This window comes from Salvelinus fontinalis, chromosome 18 (genome assembly GCF_029448725.1).
Source record: "Salvelinus fontinalis isolate EN_2023a chromosome 18, ASM2944872v1, whole genome shotgun sequence".
NCBI lineage: Eukaryota > Metazoa > Chordata > Actinopteri > Salmoniformes > Salmonidae > Salvelinus > Salvelinus fontinalis.
The window spans coordinates 41,982,360-41,997,415 of record NC_074682.1 but is presented as its reverse complement, the minus strand read 5'-3'; the positions used below and the strand labels follow the sequence as shown (position 1 = coordinate 41,997,415).

The 15,056-nt window shown below is 41.6% G+C and overlaps 1 protein-coding gene across 2 annotated transcripts in view; it reads left to right on the top strand.

The window, feature by feature from the left end:
- The first annotated feature begins 3,549 nt into the window (after positions 1–3,549).
- LOC129815567 (F-actin-capping protein subunit beta isoforms 1 and 2) overlaps positions 3,550–15,056 on the top strand; it is a 30,726-nt gene continuing 19,219 nt past the window's right edge. Inside the window, exons 1-2 of one of the 2 annotated variants that reach the window (XM_055869502.1) lie at positions 3,550–3,743; positions 9,357–9,446. In XM_055869502.1, the coding sequence (XP_055725477.1) occupies positions 3,741–3,743; positions 9,357–9,446 (93 nt within the window). In that variant the 5' untranslated portion in view covers positions 3,550–3,740. The remainder of the gene's footprint in view (positions 3,744–9,356; positions 9,447–15,056) is intronic. The other variant, XM_055869503.1, reaches the window with a different exon arrangement.

Here is a 15,056-nt window from a genome sequence, read left to right as displayed (position 1 = left end):
GACCTTACAGTAAAATGCTTACTTACAGGCTCTAACCAATAGTGCAAAAAAGGTATTAGGTGAACAATAGGTAGGTAAAGAAATAAAACAACAGTAAAATGACAGGCTATATACAGTAGCGGGGCTATAAAAGTAGCGAGGCTACATACAGACACCGGTTAGTCAGGCTAATTGAGGTAGTATGTGCATGTAGATATGGTTAAAGTGACTATGCATATATGATGAACAGAGAGTAGCAGTAGCGTAAAAGAGGGCTTGGCAGTTGGTGGGTGGGACACAATGCAAATAGTCCGGGTAGCCATTTGATTACCTATTCAGGAGTCTTATGGCTTGGGGGTAAAAACTGTTGAGAAGCCTTTTTGTCCTAGACTTGGCACTCCAGTACCGCTTGCCATGCGGTAGTAGAGAGAACAGTCTATGACTGGGGTGGCTCGTGTTTTTGACCATTTTTAGATGACGTGGGCGTTGGTGCTGTTGGTGTTGGTGCTGAGGGGTGAGTCCGAGACCGAGGAGGAATTCTTGGACCGTTTAAGTGAGGAGTGATTGGCAGTGGAGAGGGACGAAAGAGTTTGGAGGGGTTGGAGTCTGGAGCAAGACAGTCGCTTTGAGGAGCGTGTGACCCTTCAGGCACCATGCTTTGCGGTTACACGTACTGTGTCTCCGGTACCCATCCACAGCCCAGTGCGTCCTGTGCCAGCGCCCCGCAGTTGCCGGGCTAGGGTTAGCATCCAGCCAGGACGGGTTGTGCCAGCTCTGCGCTCCAGACCTCTGGTGCGTCTCTACGGCCCAGTACATCCTGTGCCAGCTCCACTCACCCGGTCTGCTGTGCGTCTGTCCCGCCTGGTAAGCCCTGTGCCAGCTCTACGCACCAGGCCTCCAGTGCGTCTCTCCAGCCCGGGGCGTCCTGTGCCAGCTCTACGCACCCGGCCTCCAGTGGTGATCCATGGCCTGGAGCCTCCAGTGATGATCCATGGCACGAAGCCTCCAGTGATAATCCATGGCCCGAAGCCTCCAGTGATAATCCATGGCCCGAAGCCTCCAGTGATGATCCATGGCCCGGAGCCTGCAGTGAGGATCCATGGCACGGAGTCCCCAGGGACGGTCCGCGGTCCGGAACCCCCGGTGACGGTCAGCGGTCCGCAGCCCCCGGCAACGATCCGCGGTCCGGAGCCCTCCGCGACGATCCGCGGTCCGGAGCCCTCTGCGACGATACAGAGGGATCAGCAAGTGGAGCGGGGTCTTCGCCCCAAATCGGAGTCGCCACCGAGGCTAGATGCCCACCCGAACCCTCCCTCATAGAGTCAGGTTTTGCGGCCGGAGTCCGCACCTTTGGGAGGGGGGGTACTGTCACGCCACTGTCACTGTCACGCTGTTCGGGCCATGAATTATCACTGGAGGCTTCGTGCCATGGACCTTAGAGATCCATTTTATTTCTCTCTTTGGTTAGTTCAGGGTGTGATTTGGGTGGCCATTCTAGTTTTCTATTTCTTTATTGGCCGTGTATGGTTTCCAATCAGAGGCAGCTGTCTATCGTTGTCTCTGATTGGGAATCATACTTAGGCAGCCTGTTTTCCACCCTAGTTTGTGGGATCTTGTTTTTGGACAGTTACTAGGTAACCTGCAGAATGTTACGTTTGCTTATTCTTTTGTTGTTTTTTTGGTGTTCATCTTAATAAAGAAAGATGTACGCTTACGCGCTGCGCCTTGGTCTCCTTCTAACGACGGACGTAACAGATGCATACGATGTTTGAAAGGTCTATCATTTTCATCAACACAATCAAAATTATCATAAGCACTAGAGGACTTCTACTGCCAAATATATAGACATGCCCAATATAGGTATCTTTTTTCAAACAACGTGACGTTGCGCTCCAAAGGGATAACTTGAAATAACATGATGTAGTAGGTAATTAAATAACCAAAAGAAAAATGTGTTTATTTATTAGCCTAGTGGTTTTGAGTATTTAGGCATATGATGTGAAATTGGCCTTGTGAAATCATTGCCAAAAGCACAAGAGATATTGCTGCATGTAGGTATAGATTATTTATGGATTGACCATATAGAAACTCCAAAGCAATTGCATGTGGCGCAGGAACAACTGGTTAGGACAGTTCATGAAGGTGTTTCTCCTAAATATCTGTCGACTAGATGGGATGCTTATGATTAAAGAGGCTTCACGCATAGCTTTTATTTTTACCCATAAGAGTAATGTTTGTAATATTTCTGCTGTAAATTGTCGAAGATGTTTTGCAGGTTTGGTTGACCTGTATTACAAAAGGTCCAGAGTCAGACCCCTTGGTCCTGGTATGTTCCAATACAGACTACACCAGGATATTGTACCCTTCTTACAACAAATGTGGATTTGAAAATTGAGCAGATCTATATTTGAATTGCTATAAAATGTGTATCAATGTTTCAAGTAATGTTGGTAAATGGTTGAAGGAAAACGGTATTATTATGACAAGCTTGAGGAAATGTTGTATCACCCAGTGATGTGTATAAACACGTCTTGGTACTCCTCCATTGTAAAAAAGATTTTGGAAGCTAAAGAATTGCATTTATTAATGTCTAGATTCGTTTTGACACGTTTATTCTATTACAGACACGTTAATGTATACTTCATATTATAACATCATGTATAACATCATATTATGTGAGCATGTTAATGTATATCATCATATTATGTGAGCTAAACAAACAAATAAAACATGAACAAATGTATAAAACATTTTCTTTTGTCTTTTTCCCGAGTACTAATGTTACTACAACAACAAAAATACATGTCATTTTGTCTTTGAAACATTTAATTGAAATACTGTAGAATTCCATTCATCCCTATTTATTTAACTAGGCAAGTCAGTTAAGAACAAATTCGTATTTACAAAGACAGCCTAAACCAGACAACACTGGGCCAATTGTGTATGGGACTCCCAATCACAGCCAGACTGGAATAGAACCAGGGTCCATAGTGATACCTCTAGCACTGAGATGCAGTGCCTTAGACCGCTGCGCCACTGGGAAGCCCATGGACTGCTCCTACAGAGAGTGCCAATATGACAGACCTGTGTCTTCAAAACCTCTCAATGGCCAATACATTGCTTCTGTATTCCAGGGTTTGTATACATCATTGGTACCCCCCCCCCCCCCCCCTCCCCTCCCCTCTATCGCCCTCTCTCGTCCCTCTGTTCATCTACTTATTACAATTCACCACTCCTCTCCTTTCCATACTTGGCAATCCCTTACTTACTCCTCTCTGATTGGCTGTTTCAGAGGAGTGGAGTGACCCGGATATGCAATCTCCGCTTTTTTCACCATCTCCCTTCCTGTGTTTCCACTAGTTACCACAGCCACAAAGGTCCGATTGGCCATATCGTAAAAATTCATGAAAACTAAAATGTCACTTTTGGTCTTAATTTAAGGTTATGGTTATTCATAAGGTTATCAGTGTGGTTACGGTTAGGGTTATGTTTAAGATCAGATTAAAAAAATATAAATTATAGAAATGGGTGGGGTTTAGGACTTTGTGACTGTGGTAAGTAGTGACGACCCCCGTTCCTGTACCCGGTTGAGGAAGTGAATTCGCTGACAGGGCTGGGTTCCGTGAGGGAGGCGAAAGAAACATAATTTACCTGGTGGGGATAAAAACAACAACAGTATAGAAGAACAAGTTGTGCAAGCACAATAAAACGTACGTGTAAAGCATATTTCATCTCCGAGATCGTCACTGAGCGCCGCAGACATGGTAAGGCCGCGGAGAAGAGCTAGAGGAATGGGTCGTTTTTGGTGGGGCTGCTAAGGGATATTAGCCAGCTAGCATGCTATCTGTCCTTTTATAGGAAGTGCTGTGTTGCGTTTCGACAGTGGCATATACATTCATATAAATGATCTACCCACAGTTAGCTAAACGACCTAGCTATGAATGTTACTCCGATTTTCATTGTTAACTAACTAGCCAGCTTGATGTTCCGGGCGCAGAATAAAGTTACAGGATGTTTTGGATTGAGAAACTAGTTCGGGGATTAAAGGGGTCTCGCTCTCACTACCCCCTCTTCTTGCACACCCCATGGTTAAAATAGTACAAACGCTGGGTTGCCTGTCGCTAAAATCGGCCTGCTCCGCCCCTTCTCTCCGGTGGATTTGAGGCCACAACTCAACTTTTCATTGACTTCAACAATGTGAATTACGTGTTCAGTATCTTTTGTTCTTTACTGACAGTGTAACTTTTTGAAAAACACGTTTAATAATGTAACTGTGAAATTGTTTCATGGAATAATTCACTAACATCCTTTCAATGTTAGGCATATTGTGGTGCACCTGACAAAATAAATTCAACCACCATTGCATAGTAATTCAAATCAAATCAAAGTTTATTTGTCACGTGCGCGGAATACAACAGGTGTAGTAGACCTTACAGTGAAATGCTTACTTACAGACTCTAACCAATAGTGCAAAAAAGGTATTAGGGGAACAGTAGGTAAGTAAAGAAATAAAACAACAGTGAAAAATAACAGTAGCAATTATTTTTACGATATAGGCCTATATTATGGGGCAGGTAGCCTCGAGGTTAGAGCATTGAGCCAGTAAACGAAAGGTTGATTGTTCGAATACCAGAGCTGACAAGTTGAAAACATTTTAACAAATCGTTCACTGTGCCCTTGAGCAAGGCACTTAACTCAAATTACTCCAGGGATGCTGTACAATGGCGACCCTAGCTATGACCCCACTTCCTGCAGGGGAGTTGGGATATGCAAAAAAAACATTACCATTACATACTTGTTTATTATTTTGAATTTCCTAATGGCTTTAAACACTTGAAGTAATGTGGCTGCCTTGTCACCAACAAATCTAACTAGCTACATTCACACATCAAACTCCACTCTACTCCTTTTATGAATGTTGCACACTTGGAATGAAGGTCTGATACATTATAATGGAGAGCAGATGGCTTGTCTCCCCAGCCACCCGCTGACCTCATCCATCATGTTGTTCCATCCTCGCTGCTCTTCTCGGCCCCCAGGGCAGTTGGTCCAGCAGTGTTTACACCGAGACTAGGGCGTTGGTAAACAGTGTCAGGGAGTGCAGGTGTCGGCTGAACAAGGCTGATTCATCTGCCTAGAAACAACCCAAAAGTGTGAGAGAGGGCATGCAATACATGATCTGAAAACCTTGGCTGTGTTCAGGAGAAAGCAGACTGGAGTTTGTTTAGGGAAGGAATGATTCTGTCTGTGTGATTCTCCTATAGCCAGCTGCTCCAGTTTCATCTGATGACTTGGCATTTGATTTTTGATTTATTAGGATCCCCATTAGCTGATGCCAATGGTGACAGCTAGTTTAACTGGGGTCTGACATGTATAACGAAAAATACTTTTGGCAAGACTTTACAATTTGCATACACATGTTAATGTTTTTAAGTGTATCTCAGTTACACATACATGTCAGTACATACACACAACAAGTAGGTCAAATGGGGGAGAGGCGTTGTGCCGTGAGATTCTGGTTTTTGAAACCAGGTTTTCTGAACTAGTGCTATATAAGATGGAAAGGAGTTCCATGCACTCATGGCTCTGTATAATACTGTACTTTTCCTTGAATTTGTTCTGGACCTGGGGACTGTGAAAAGACCCCAGGTGGCATGTCTGGTGGGGTAAGTGTGTGTGCTGTGTGTAAGTTGGCGAAGCAAACAATTTGGAATTTCCTGCACATTCTTTCTTATAAAAACAAGAAGTGACGCAGTCCGTCTTTCCTCAACTCTTAGCCAAGAGAGACTGGCATGTGTAGTATTAATATTAGCCCTCTGATTACAATGAAGAGCAAGATGTGCCTCTCTGTTCTGGGCCAGCTGCAGCTTAACTAGGTCTTTCTTTGCTGCACTTGACTGGACAATATTCAAGATAAGATAAAACTAGAGCCTGCGGGACTTGATTTGTGGAGTAGTGTCAAAAAAGCGGTTAGACCTCTATCTTTACAACCATTGAATCCATATGTTTTGACCATGACAGTTTGCAATCTAAGGTAACACCCAAGTAATTTAGTCTCCTAAACTTGTTCAACAGCCACACCATTCATTACCAGATTCAGCTGAGATCCAGAACTTGGGGAATGATTTGTACCAAATACAATGCTCTTAGTTTTAGAGATGTTTAGGACCAGTTTATTACTGGCCACCCATTCCAAAACAGACTGCAACTCTTTGTTAAGGGTTTCCGTGACTATATTAGCTGTGGTTGCTGATGCGTATAAATTGAAAGACATTGAGTTGATTACTGGTATTCCTGTGAATTTGTATATTGGCATTGGTGTGTTTTTTTGTTTGTGAATCAGATGTTGTTTATGAGAACCACCATGTGTTTTGACAGGTGTTCAGTTTGTGTTGTTTCTAGACTTTTAGGTCTCTAGGCTATATCTCAATTTGTTGTCTTTGCATCTCTCAAGATGAGTGTGTTGCTGCACTATTTATCAGTACTTACTAAAATTCTGTTACTTTTGTTTATTTAATTGGAATAGGACTACAGTCAGAACTGCGTTAAGTTCAAATTGGATGAATACAAACTTGACTTGAGTTGCTCCAGATTAGAGGTTGACCAATTTATGATTTTTCAACGCTGATACCGATTGATGGAGGACCAAAAAAAGACGATACCGATTAATCGGCCGATTTAAAAAAATAAAGTTTTTTTTTTTATATATATATATATATATATATATATTTTTTAATAGAAAATATAGAAAAAATAATGACAATTACAACAATGCTCAATGAACACTTTTTAAATTATAACTTAATATAATGCATGAATAAAATCAATGTAGTCTCAAATAAATAATGAAACATGTTCAATTTGGTTTAAATAATGCAAAAACAGTTTTGGAGAAGAAAGTAAAAGTGCAATATGTGCCATGTAAAAAAGCTAACGTTTAAGTTCCTTGCTCAGAACATGAAAGCTGGTGGGTCCTTAACATGTGGTCAGCCTGCCACGCAGTCTCCTCGTGGAGTGCAATATAATCGGTGTCCAAAAATGCTGATTACCGATTCTTATGAAAACTTGAAAACGGCCCTAATTAATTGGCCATGCCGATTTTAATCGGTCGACCTCTACTCCAGATATCTCTGTCCTGTACATTTCTCAGGGGTTTCATGTTGTGGCTGGCCTGTCCTTCCCTGCATGCTGATAACCTGCTCACCATAGTTCAGAGAGGGATCACCCTCAGGGAAGTCTCTGCGAGGTGATCCGCTAGCTTAGCTTCTCCCCATTAACAACAATCCTCTCTGTTCCACTGCTAGATCTCCTCAGTAATTGAACATACGGAAAGCTTGTGGAGGGACTGATGCCATGAATCAATCCGTATTCATTCATCCTTCTTTCTGAAGTTCAGTTTAATCACATTTATTTATATGTGCTTGTTTGACAAAGTTGTCAGTAATACAATACAACACGCCTGTATTCAAAAAGCAAGCCTGAGCCCATGGAATTTTGGATCATGGTAATTAGCCAGCCAAATGACAGCAGTCATAAAAAAACTTAACAATAAAAAAAGAGGCACATTTTCTTCTCTCCTCTGCTCCTGACTGCATGTGCTGCCATAAAAATAGAACAAATAAAATGGACGTTCCCATTCAAGTCAATGATGGCATAATGGGTGGACTGGCCGCCTGTGCGAGTTTACCCATAGGAGCAAAGCAGGAAGTAAAAGCAGGAAGTGTACCCATCCATGCTGTGATTTGTTGATTCAACTCCACTGCATTGGAAAAAAAACATTGCATGAGCACAGTTAAAGGTAGACTCAGTGAATTGCCATGCCATGAGCAGCACCGCAGATATTGAGATGGGTGAGATGCAACACCTCGCTGTCACACAGTATCTGGGCATGTGCATGCGATCGCTTCACGCTGTTAACAGCGTGGTAGCCAGGGGACCAAAACAGCGGAGAAGTTGAGCCTCACGCTTCAACTCTCATAGTTGTGGAAATTTACCCACTATGCTGTTCACATTTTACCTTTAACATAATTTTTAATGAACATTCTACATTACCGTGGAAATGATTGCATTACAATACCAGGCAGTAATTGTGAGCGTACCCATTACCAGTCAAATTGCCAGGGTTAGAGTTTCCAAGCCATTCTTCTAAACTTAAAAAAAAGTTATGACTTATTTTATTGAGTCTCATCCATAACCGTCGGTTCTATGGTAATTGTGCCAGTAAGAACAGAGTATTGTAATGGATACTCATTCTCCACAAATTAGTCTTTAATTTTTTTTTTTTACATTTATCTTTCCTCACAAAGGTTTGTACTCAGTTTTATAGCAGAGGAAGTAGGAGAGGCAGTGGAGTGACTCGTTCACATCCTTTTGGTATAGGTTTAGTCACATTTTCAGTTGATGGGAACTGTTGTCTTCATTTATGAGCTCTCAAGCAATCAAATAATTTACATAGGTCAACATTATTTTAAGTCTTTCTAGATGCCATAAAATGACTGGCCTGTATCAATAACTGGAGGCTCCACAGCATTGCCTTATATGGTAACCAGTCAATCTGTCTTCTAACTACCATGGTAACAAAATGTTTTTCACGTTTGACCCCGTCTAAAGCTGAGTTTTTAGCCAGGGCCCAGTTGTAGATTTAGACACTCCCCTAAAGGAATCTACCATGTGTTGTAAAGTTGTCTAGTGTACTTGATAGACCTATCACATACACAACAAGGCTATTTAGGGGCAAATCCAGAACTTCCTCTCTCATGCCACTTAGTTTTGCTTTGATAAAGGCCGTTACTGAAACCATGAGCAGCTAGTTCCATGACCTATGTAATCTTAGGATGCAGTGAGTGAGTGTATGGCTATTGTTGTCAGGGTGTGAATGTTCTCTCCATACCCTAGTCACGGCATTGCTCGGCCCTGTCGTATCTACTGTAAGAATGTAACATGCATCCATCACTGGCTGCCTCCTCATTCTGCTGGGGCTGTGTGGGAGGCCGGAAACTTTTTTGGCTCTGTTGTCAATTCAATCTATTTTGGTTGATTAAATGTAGACAGTGATGGGGATGCATTTTAAACTAAAACATTTTAAAGTTCATTTAATCTCCTTTTTTAAAAGATTCATGAAAATCAACTGTTAAAACAGCCAGCTTCTTATATGTTCCAAGACCAGCTTAAACTGTTCAGACTCTTTCTGCGGGGTTGAACTTGGCAAGGAACAAGTTCATGTAAAATGAACAGTGAAACACACATTTTCTCTTGTAAAATAAAAAAAAGTTGACAAAAAGCAAGTGGAACTTGCTTTTAGACTTTCTTTTGCAGAACTATACATTTTGTGTGTTGGAATGTGTATCAAAAGCTGACTCTTATTTTGTGTGTTTCAGAATGACCAGCAGCTGGACTGTGCTCTGGACCTGATGAGGCGTCTTCCTCCCCAGCAGATCGAGAAGAATCTCAGTGACCTCATCGACCTGGTGAGTCTCCAGCAGAAGACAACCTTATAGGGAGGGGCACTCAACATGTACGGCACTTACAAATGACCTGACGATTGGCGGAAAAAATTAAGACAATTGTGGGAGCTGTTTTATTAGACTTCAGTGCAGCTTTTGACATTATCGATCATAGTCTGCTGCTGGAAAAACAACATGTTTATTTTGCTTCACGTCAACTCTTGATCCATGATATAGCAGAGTCTAATGGAAGCGCCTCCAACATAATCAAATCTGTAGTTTTAGCGAACTGAAAAGAGGAGCTACCCGGGGATGTGTGTGCTTTGGGGACCTTTAACTTCTTGTGGCTGCAGGGGCAGTATTGAGTAGCTTGGATGAAAGGTGCACAGAGCTGCCCATAGTAAACTGCCTGCTCCTCAGTCCCAGTTGCTAATATATGCATATTATTATTCGCATTGGATAGAAAACACTCTGAAGTTTCTAAAACTGTTTGAATGATGTCTGTGAGTATAACAGAACTCATATGGCAGGCAAAAACATGAGAAAAAATCCAAACAGGAAATGGGAATTCTGATGTTGGTCGATTTTTAACACAGCCCCTACAGAACACACAGTTGGATATGGATGAGTTTGCACTTCCTACGGCTTCCACTAGATGTCAACAGTCTGTAGAACCTTGTCTGATGCCTCTACTGTGTAGTGGGGCTGAAGGAGACAGGAAATAGTCAGGTCTACCATGACCTGGCCATGCTCTGACCATGCGCGTTCACGTTAGCGGGAGCTCTGTTCCATCGCACATCTGAAGTCAATGTAATTCTCCGGTTGGAACGGTACCGAAGATTTATGTTAAAAACATTCTAAAGATTGATTCAATACATCGTTTGACATGTTTCTACTGACTTTTACGGAACTTTTTGACACTTCGTCAGCATTTAGTGAACGCGCTTTCTGACTTTGGATTTGTTTATCAAACACGCTAACAAAAATAGCTATTTGGACATAAATGATGGACATTACCGAACAAAACTAACATTTCTTGTGGGAGTCCTGGGAGTGCATTCCGACGAAGATCAGCAAAGGTAAGTGAAGATTTATAATGCTTTTTATGAGTTTTGTTGACTGCACAATTTGGCGGGTACCTGTATGGCTTCCTTTTGTGGCTGAACGCTGTTCTCAGATTATTGAATATTGTGCTTTTGCCGTAAAGCTTTTTGAAATCTGACACAGCGGTTGCGTTAAGAACAAATGTATCTTTAATTCTATGTAAAACTTGTATCTTTATTCAAAGTTTATGATGAGTATTTCTGTAAATTGATGTGGCTCTGCAAAATCACCGGATTTTTTTGAACTGCTGAACATAACGCGCCAATGTAAACTGAGGTTTTTGGATATAAATATGAGCTTTATCGAACAAAACATATATATGTATTGTGTAACATGAAGTCCTATGAGTGTAATCTGATGAAGATCATCAAAGGTTCGTGATTAATTTTATCTTTCTGCTTTTTGTGACTCCTCTCTTCTGGCTGGAAAAATGACTGTTTTTCTGTGATTTTTGCGGTGACCTAACAAAATCGTTTGGTGCTTTCGCTGTAAAGCATATTTGAAATCGGGACACTTTGGTAGGGTTAACAAGATTACCTTTAAAATGGTATAAGATACATGTATGTTTGAGGAATTTTAATTATGAGATTTCTGTTTGAATTTGGCGCCCTGCACTTTCACTGGCTGTTGTCATATCATCCCGTTAACTTCTTATGGCTGCAATCCCGTTAACAGAAAGTGACTGGCAGAATGGGTGTAGTATGTGGAGGATGAGGGTGAGGGCTGCACTAGGTATCTCAGATAGGGGGAGTGAGGCCTAAGAGGGTTTATAAATATGCATCAACCAGTGGGTCTTGCGATGGGTACACAGACAACCAGTTTACAGAGGCGTATAGAGTGCAGTGATGTGTCCTATACGGAGCATTGGTGGCAAATCTGGTGAAGAACATCTAGCCACACGAGAGCACCCTTGCCTGCCAATCTATTAATTACGTTTCTGTAATCTAGCATGGGTAGGATGGTCATCTGAATCAGGGTTCGTTTGGCAGCTGGGGTGAGAGAGGAGTGATTATGATAGAGGAAACCAAGTCTATACTCCCAAGTACTTGTATGAGGTGACTACCTCAAGCTCTAAACCCTCAGAGGTAGTAGTCACACTGGTGGGGAGCGGGGCATTCTTCTTACCAAACCACATGACCTTTGTTTTGGAGGTGTTCAGAACAAGTTTAAGGGCAGGGAAAGCTTGTTGGACACTAAGGAAGCTTTGTTCTAGAGCGATTAACACAATATCCGGGGAGGTGCCAGCTGAGTATAAGACTGTATCAGCTGCATATAAATGGATGAGAGCGCTTCCTACTGCCTGAGATATGTTGTTGATGTAAATTGATAAGAGAGTGGGGCCTAGGATCGAACCTTGGGGTACTCCCTTGGTGACAGTCATGGGCTGAGACAGCAGAGGTGCTGACTTTATACACTGCACTCTTTGAGAGAGGTAGTCAGCAAACCAAGCCAAAGACTTCTGCGACACCAATACTCCTTAGCCAGCCCACAAGAATGGAATCATCTACCCTATCAAAAGCTTTGGCCAAGTCAATAAAAATAGCTGCACAACATTGCTTAGAATCAAGGGCAATGGTTTCATCATTTAGGACCTTTAGGTTGAGGTGACACATCCATAACCTGAGCGGAAAGCAGATTGCATACCAGCGAGAATACTATAGACCTCAAGAAAGCCAGTCCGCTGATTATTGACAAGTTTGTCCAACACTTTTTGATAAACGGGGCAAAATTAAAATTGTCCTATAACCGTTAGGATCAGATGAATCACCCCCTTAACTTTTTATGGCTGCATCCCACTACAGGGATCAATATGACAGCAGCCAGTGACACTGCAAAGGCGCAAAATTCAAACAGAAATCTCATAATTAAAAATCCTCAAACATACATGTGTCTTATATCATTTTGAAGGTATTCTTGTTGTTAATCCCACCAAAGTGTCTGATTTCAAATATGCTTTTCAGCCAAGGCACTACAAATGATTATGTTAGGTCACCATCAAACCACAATAAGCGAAATATAGCAGGCAGAAATAGAGATCAAATTAATCACTGACCTTTGATTATCTTCATCAGAGGACACTCATAGGACTTCATGTTACACAATACATGCATGTTTTGTTAGATAAAGTTCATATTTCTATCAAAAAATCTGAGTTTACATTGGCGCATTACATTCACTAGTTCCAAAAAAATCAAGTGATTTTGCATAGCCACATCGTTTCAACAGAAATACTCATCATAAATGTAGATGATAATACAAGTTATACACATGGAATTATAGATATACCTCTCCTTAATGCAACCGCTGTGTCAGATTTCAAAAAAAACTTTAAGGAAAAAGCAAATCATGCAATAATCTGAGACGGAGCTCAGAACAATAGCCATATTAGCCGCCATGTTGGGGTCAACAGAAACCAGAAAATATATGATAAATGTTTCCTTACCTTTTGAACTTCATCAGAATGCAGTCCTAGGAATCCCAGGTCCACAATAAATGCTTGATTTGTTTGATAATGTCCGTTATTTATGTCCAATTAGCTACTTTGGTTAGCGCCTTTGGTAAACAATTCCAAAGTCACAAAGCACCTCCACTATAACGTGACGAAATGTCCAAAAGTTCCGTAAGTCAGTCAACATGTCAAACGATGTACTGAATCAATCTTTAGAATGTTAACCTTTCTGCGCACAGATCCCTATTTTTACGGGATCATTTCCCTAAACAACTGCTGAATTGCAGGGTGCCAAATTTAAAAATATTTATCATGCAATCACAAGTGAAATATACCAAAACACAGCTTAGCTTGTTGTTAATCCACCTATCGTGTCAGATTTGGAAAATATGCTTTACAGAGAAAGAAATCCAAGCTTTTGTGAATGTATCAATCAATGCTACAACAGCTAGCCCCAAATTAGCATGGTCACGAAAGTCAAAGCAATCAAATTAATCGCTTACCTTTGATAATCTTCGGATGTTTGCACTCACGAGACTCCCAGTTACACAACAAATGTTATTTTTGTTCGATAAATATTACTTTTATAACAAAAAAACGCCATTTGGGTTGCGTGTTATGTTCAGAAAACTACAGCCTCGTTCCGTTCGACGAAAATTCCAAAAAGTATCCGTAATGGTCGTAGAAACATGTCAAATGTTTTTTATAATCAATCTTCAGGTTGTTTTTAACAAACATAATCGATTAATATTTTGACCGTAACCTATTCAATAAGAGAGAAAAGGAAACTGGAGAGCTCCCCTTTCGCGCGCAGGCACTATTCAAAGGACACCTGACTACTTTTGGAAAATCTCGTTCATTTTTCAAAATAACAGCCTGAAACTGTCTAAAGCCTGTTCACAGCCTGAGGAAGCCATTGGAAAATGAATCTGGTTGATACCCCTTTAAATGGAAGAAAGACTGGCCAGGAAACACAGATAAAAAAAAATATATATATATATATGTTCTCCCACTTAAAAGGATGAGAAAGGCCTGTCATTTTCATCATAGGTACACTTCAACTATGACAGACAAAATGAGGAAAGAAAATCCAGAAAATCACATTGTAGGATTTTATATGAATTTATTTGCAAATTATGGTGGAAAATAAGTATTTGGTCACCTACAAACAAGCAAGATTTCTGGCTCTCACAGACCTGTAACTTCTTCTTCTTTAAGAGGCTCCTCTGTCCTCCACTCGTTACCTGTATTAATGGCACCTGTTTGAACTTGTTATCAGTATAAAAGACACCTGTCCACAACCTCAAACAGTCACACTCCAAACTCCACTATGGCCAAGACCAAAGAGCTGTCAAAGGACACCAGAAACAAAATTGTAGACCTGCACCAGGCTGGGAAGACTGACTCTGCAATAGGTAAGCAGCTTGGTTTGAAGAAATCAACTGTGGGAGCAATTATTAGGAAATGGAAGACATACAAGACCACTGATAATCTCCCTCGATCTGGGGCTCCACGCAAGATCTCACCCCGTGGGGTCAAAATGATCACAAGAACGGTGAGCAAAAATCCCAGAACCACACGGGGGGACCTAGTGAATGACCTGCAGAGAGCTGGGACCAAAGTACCAAAGCCTACCATCAGTAACACACTACGCCGCCAGGGACTCAAATCCTGCAGTGCCAGACGTGTCCCCCTGCTTAAGCCAGTACATGTCCAGGCCCGTCTGAAGTTTGCTAGAGAGCATTTGGATGATCCAGAAGAAGATTGGGAGAATGTCATATGGTCAGATGAAACCAAAATAGAACTTTTTGGTAAAAACTCAACTGGTCGTGTTTGGAGGACAAAGAATGCTGAGTTGCATCCAAAGAACACCATACCTACTGTGAAGCATGGGGGTGGAAGCATCATGCTTTGGGGCTGTTTTTCTGCAAAGGGACCAGGACGACTGAGGAAAGAATGAATGGGGCCATGTATCGTGAGATTTTGAGTGAAAACCTCCTTCCATCAGCAAGGGCATTGAAGATGAAACGTGGCTGGGTCTTTCAGCATGACAATGATCCCAAACACACCACCCGGGCAAC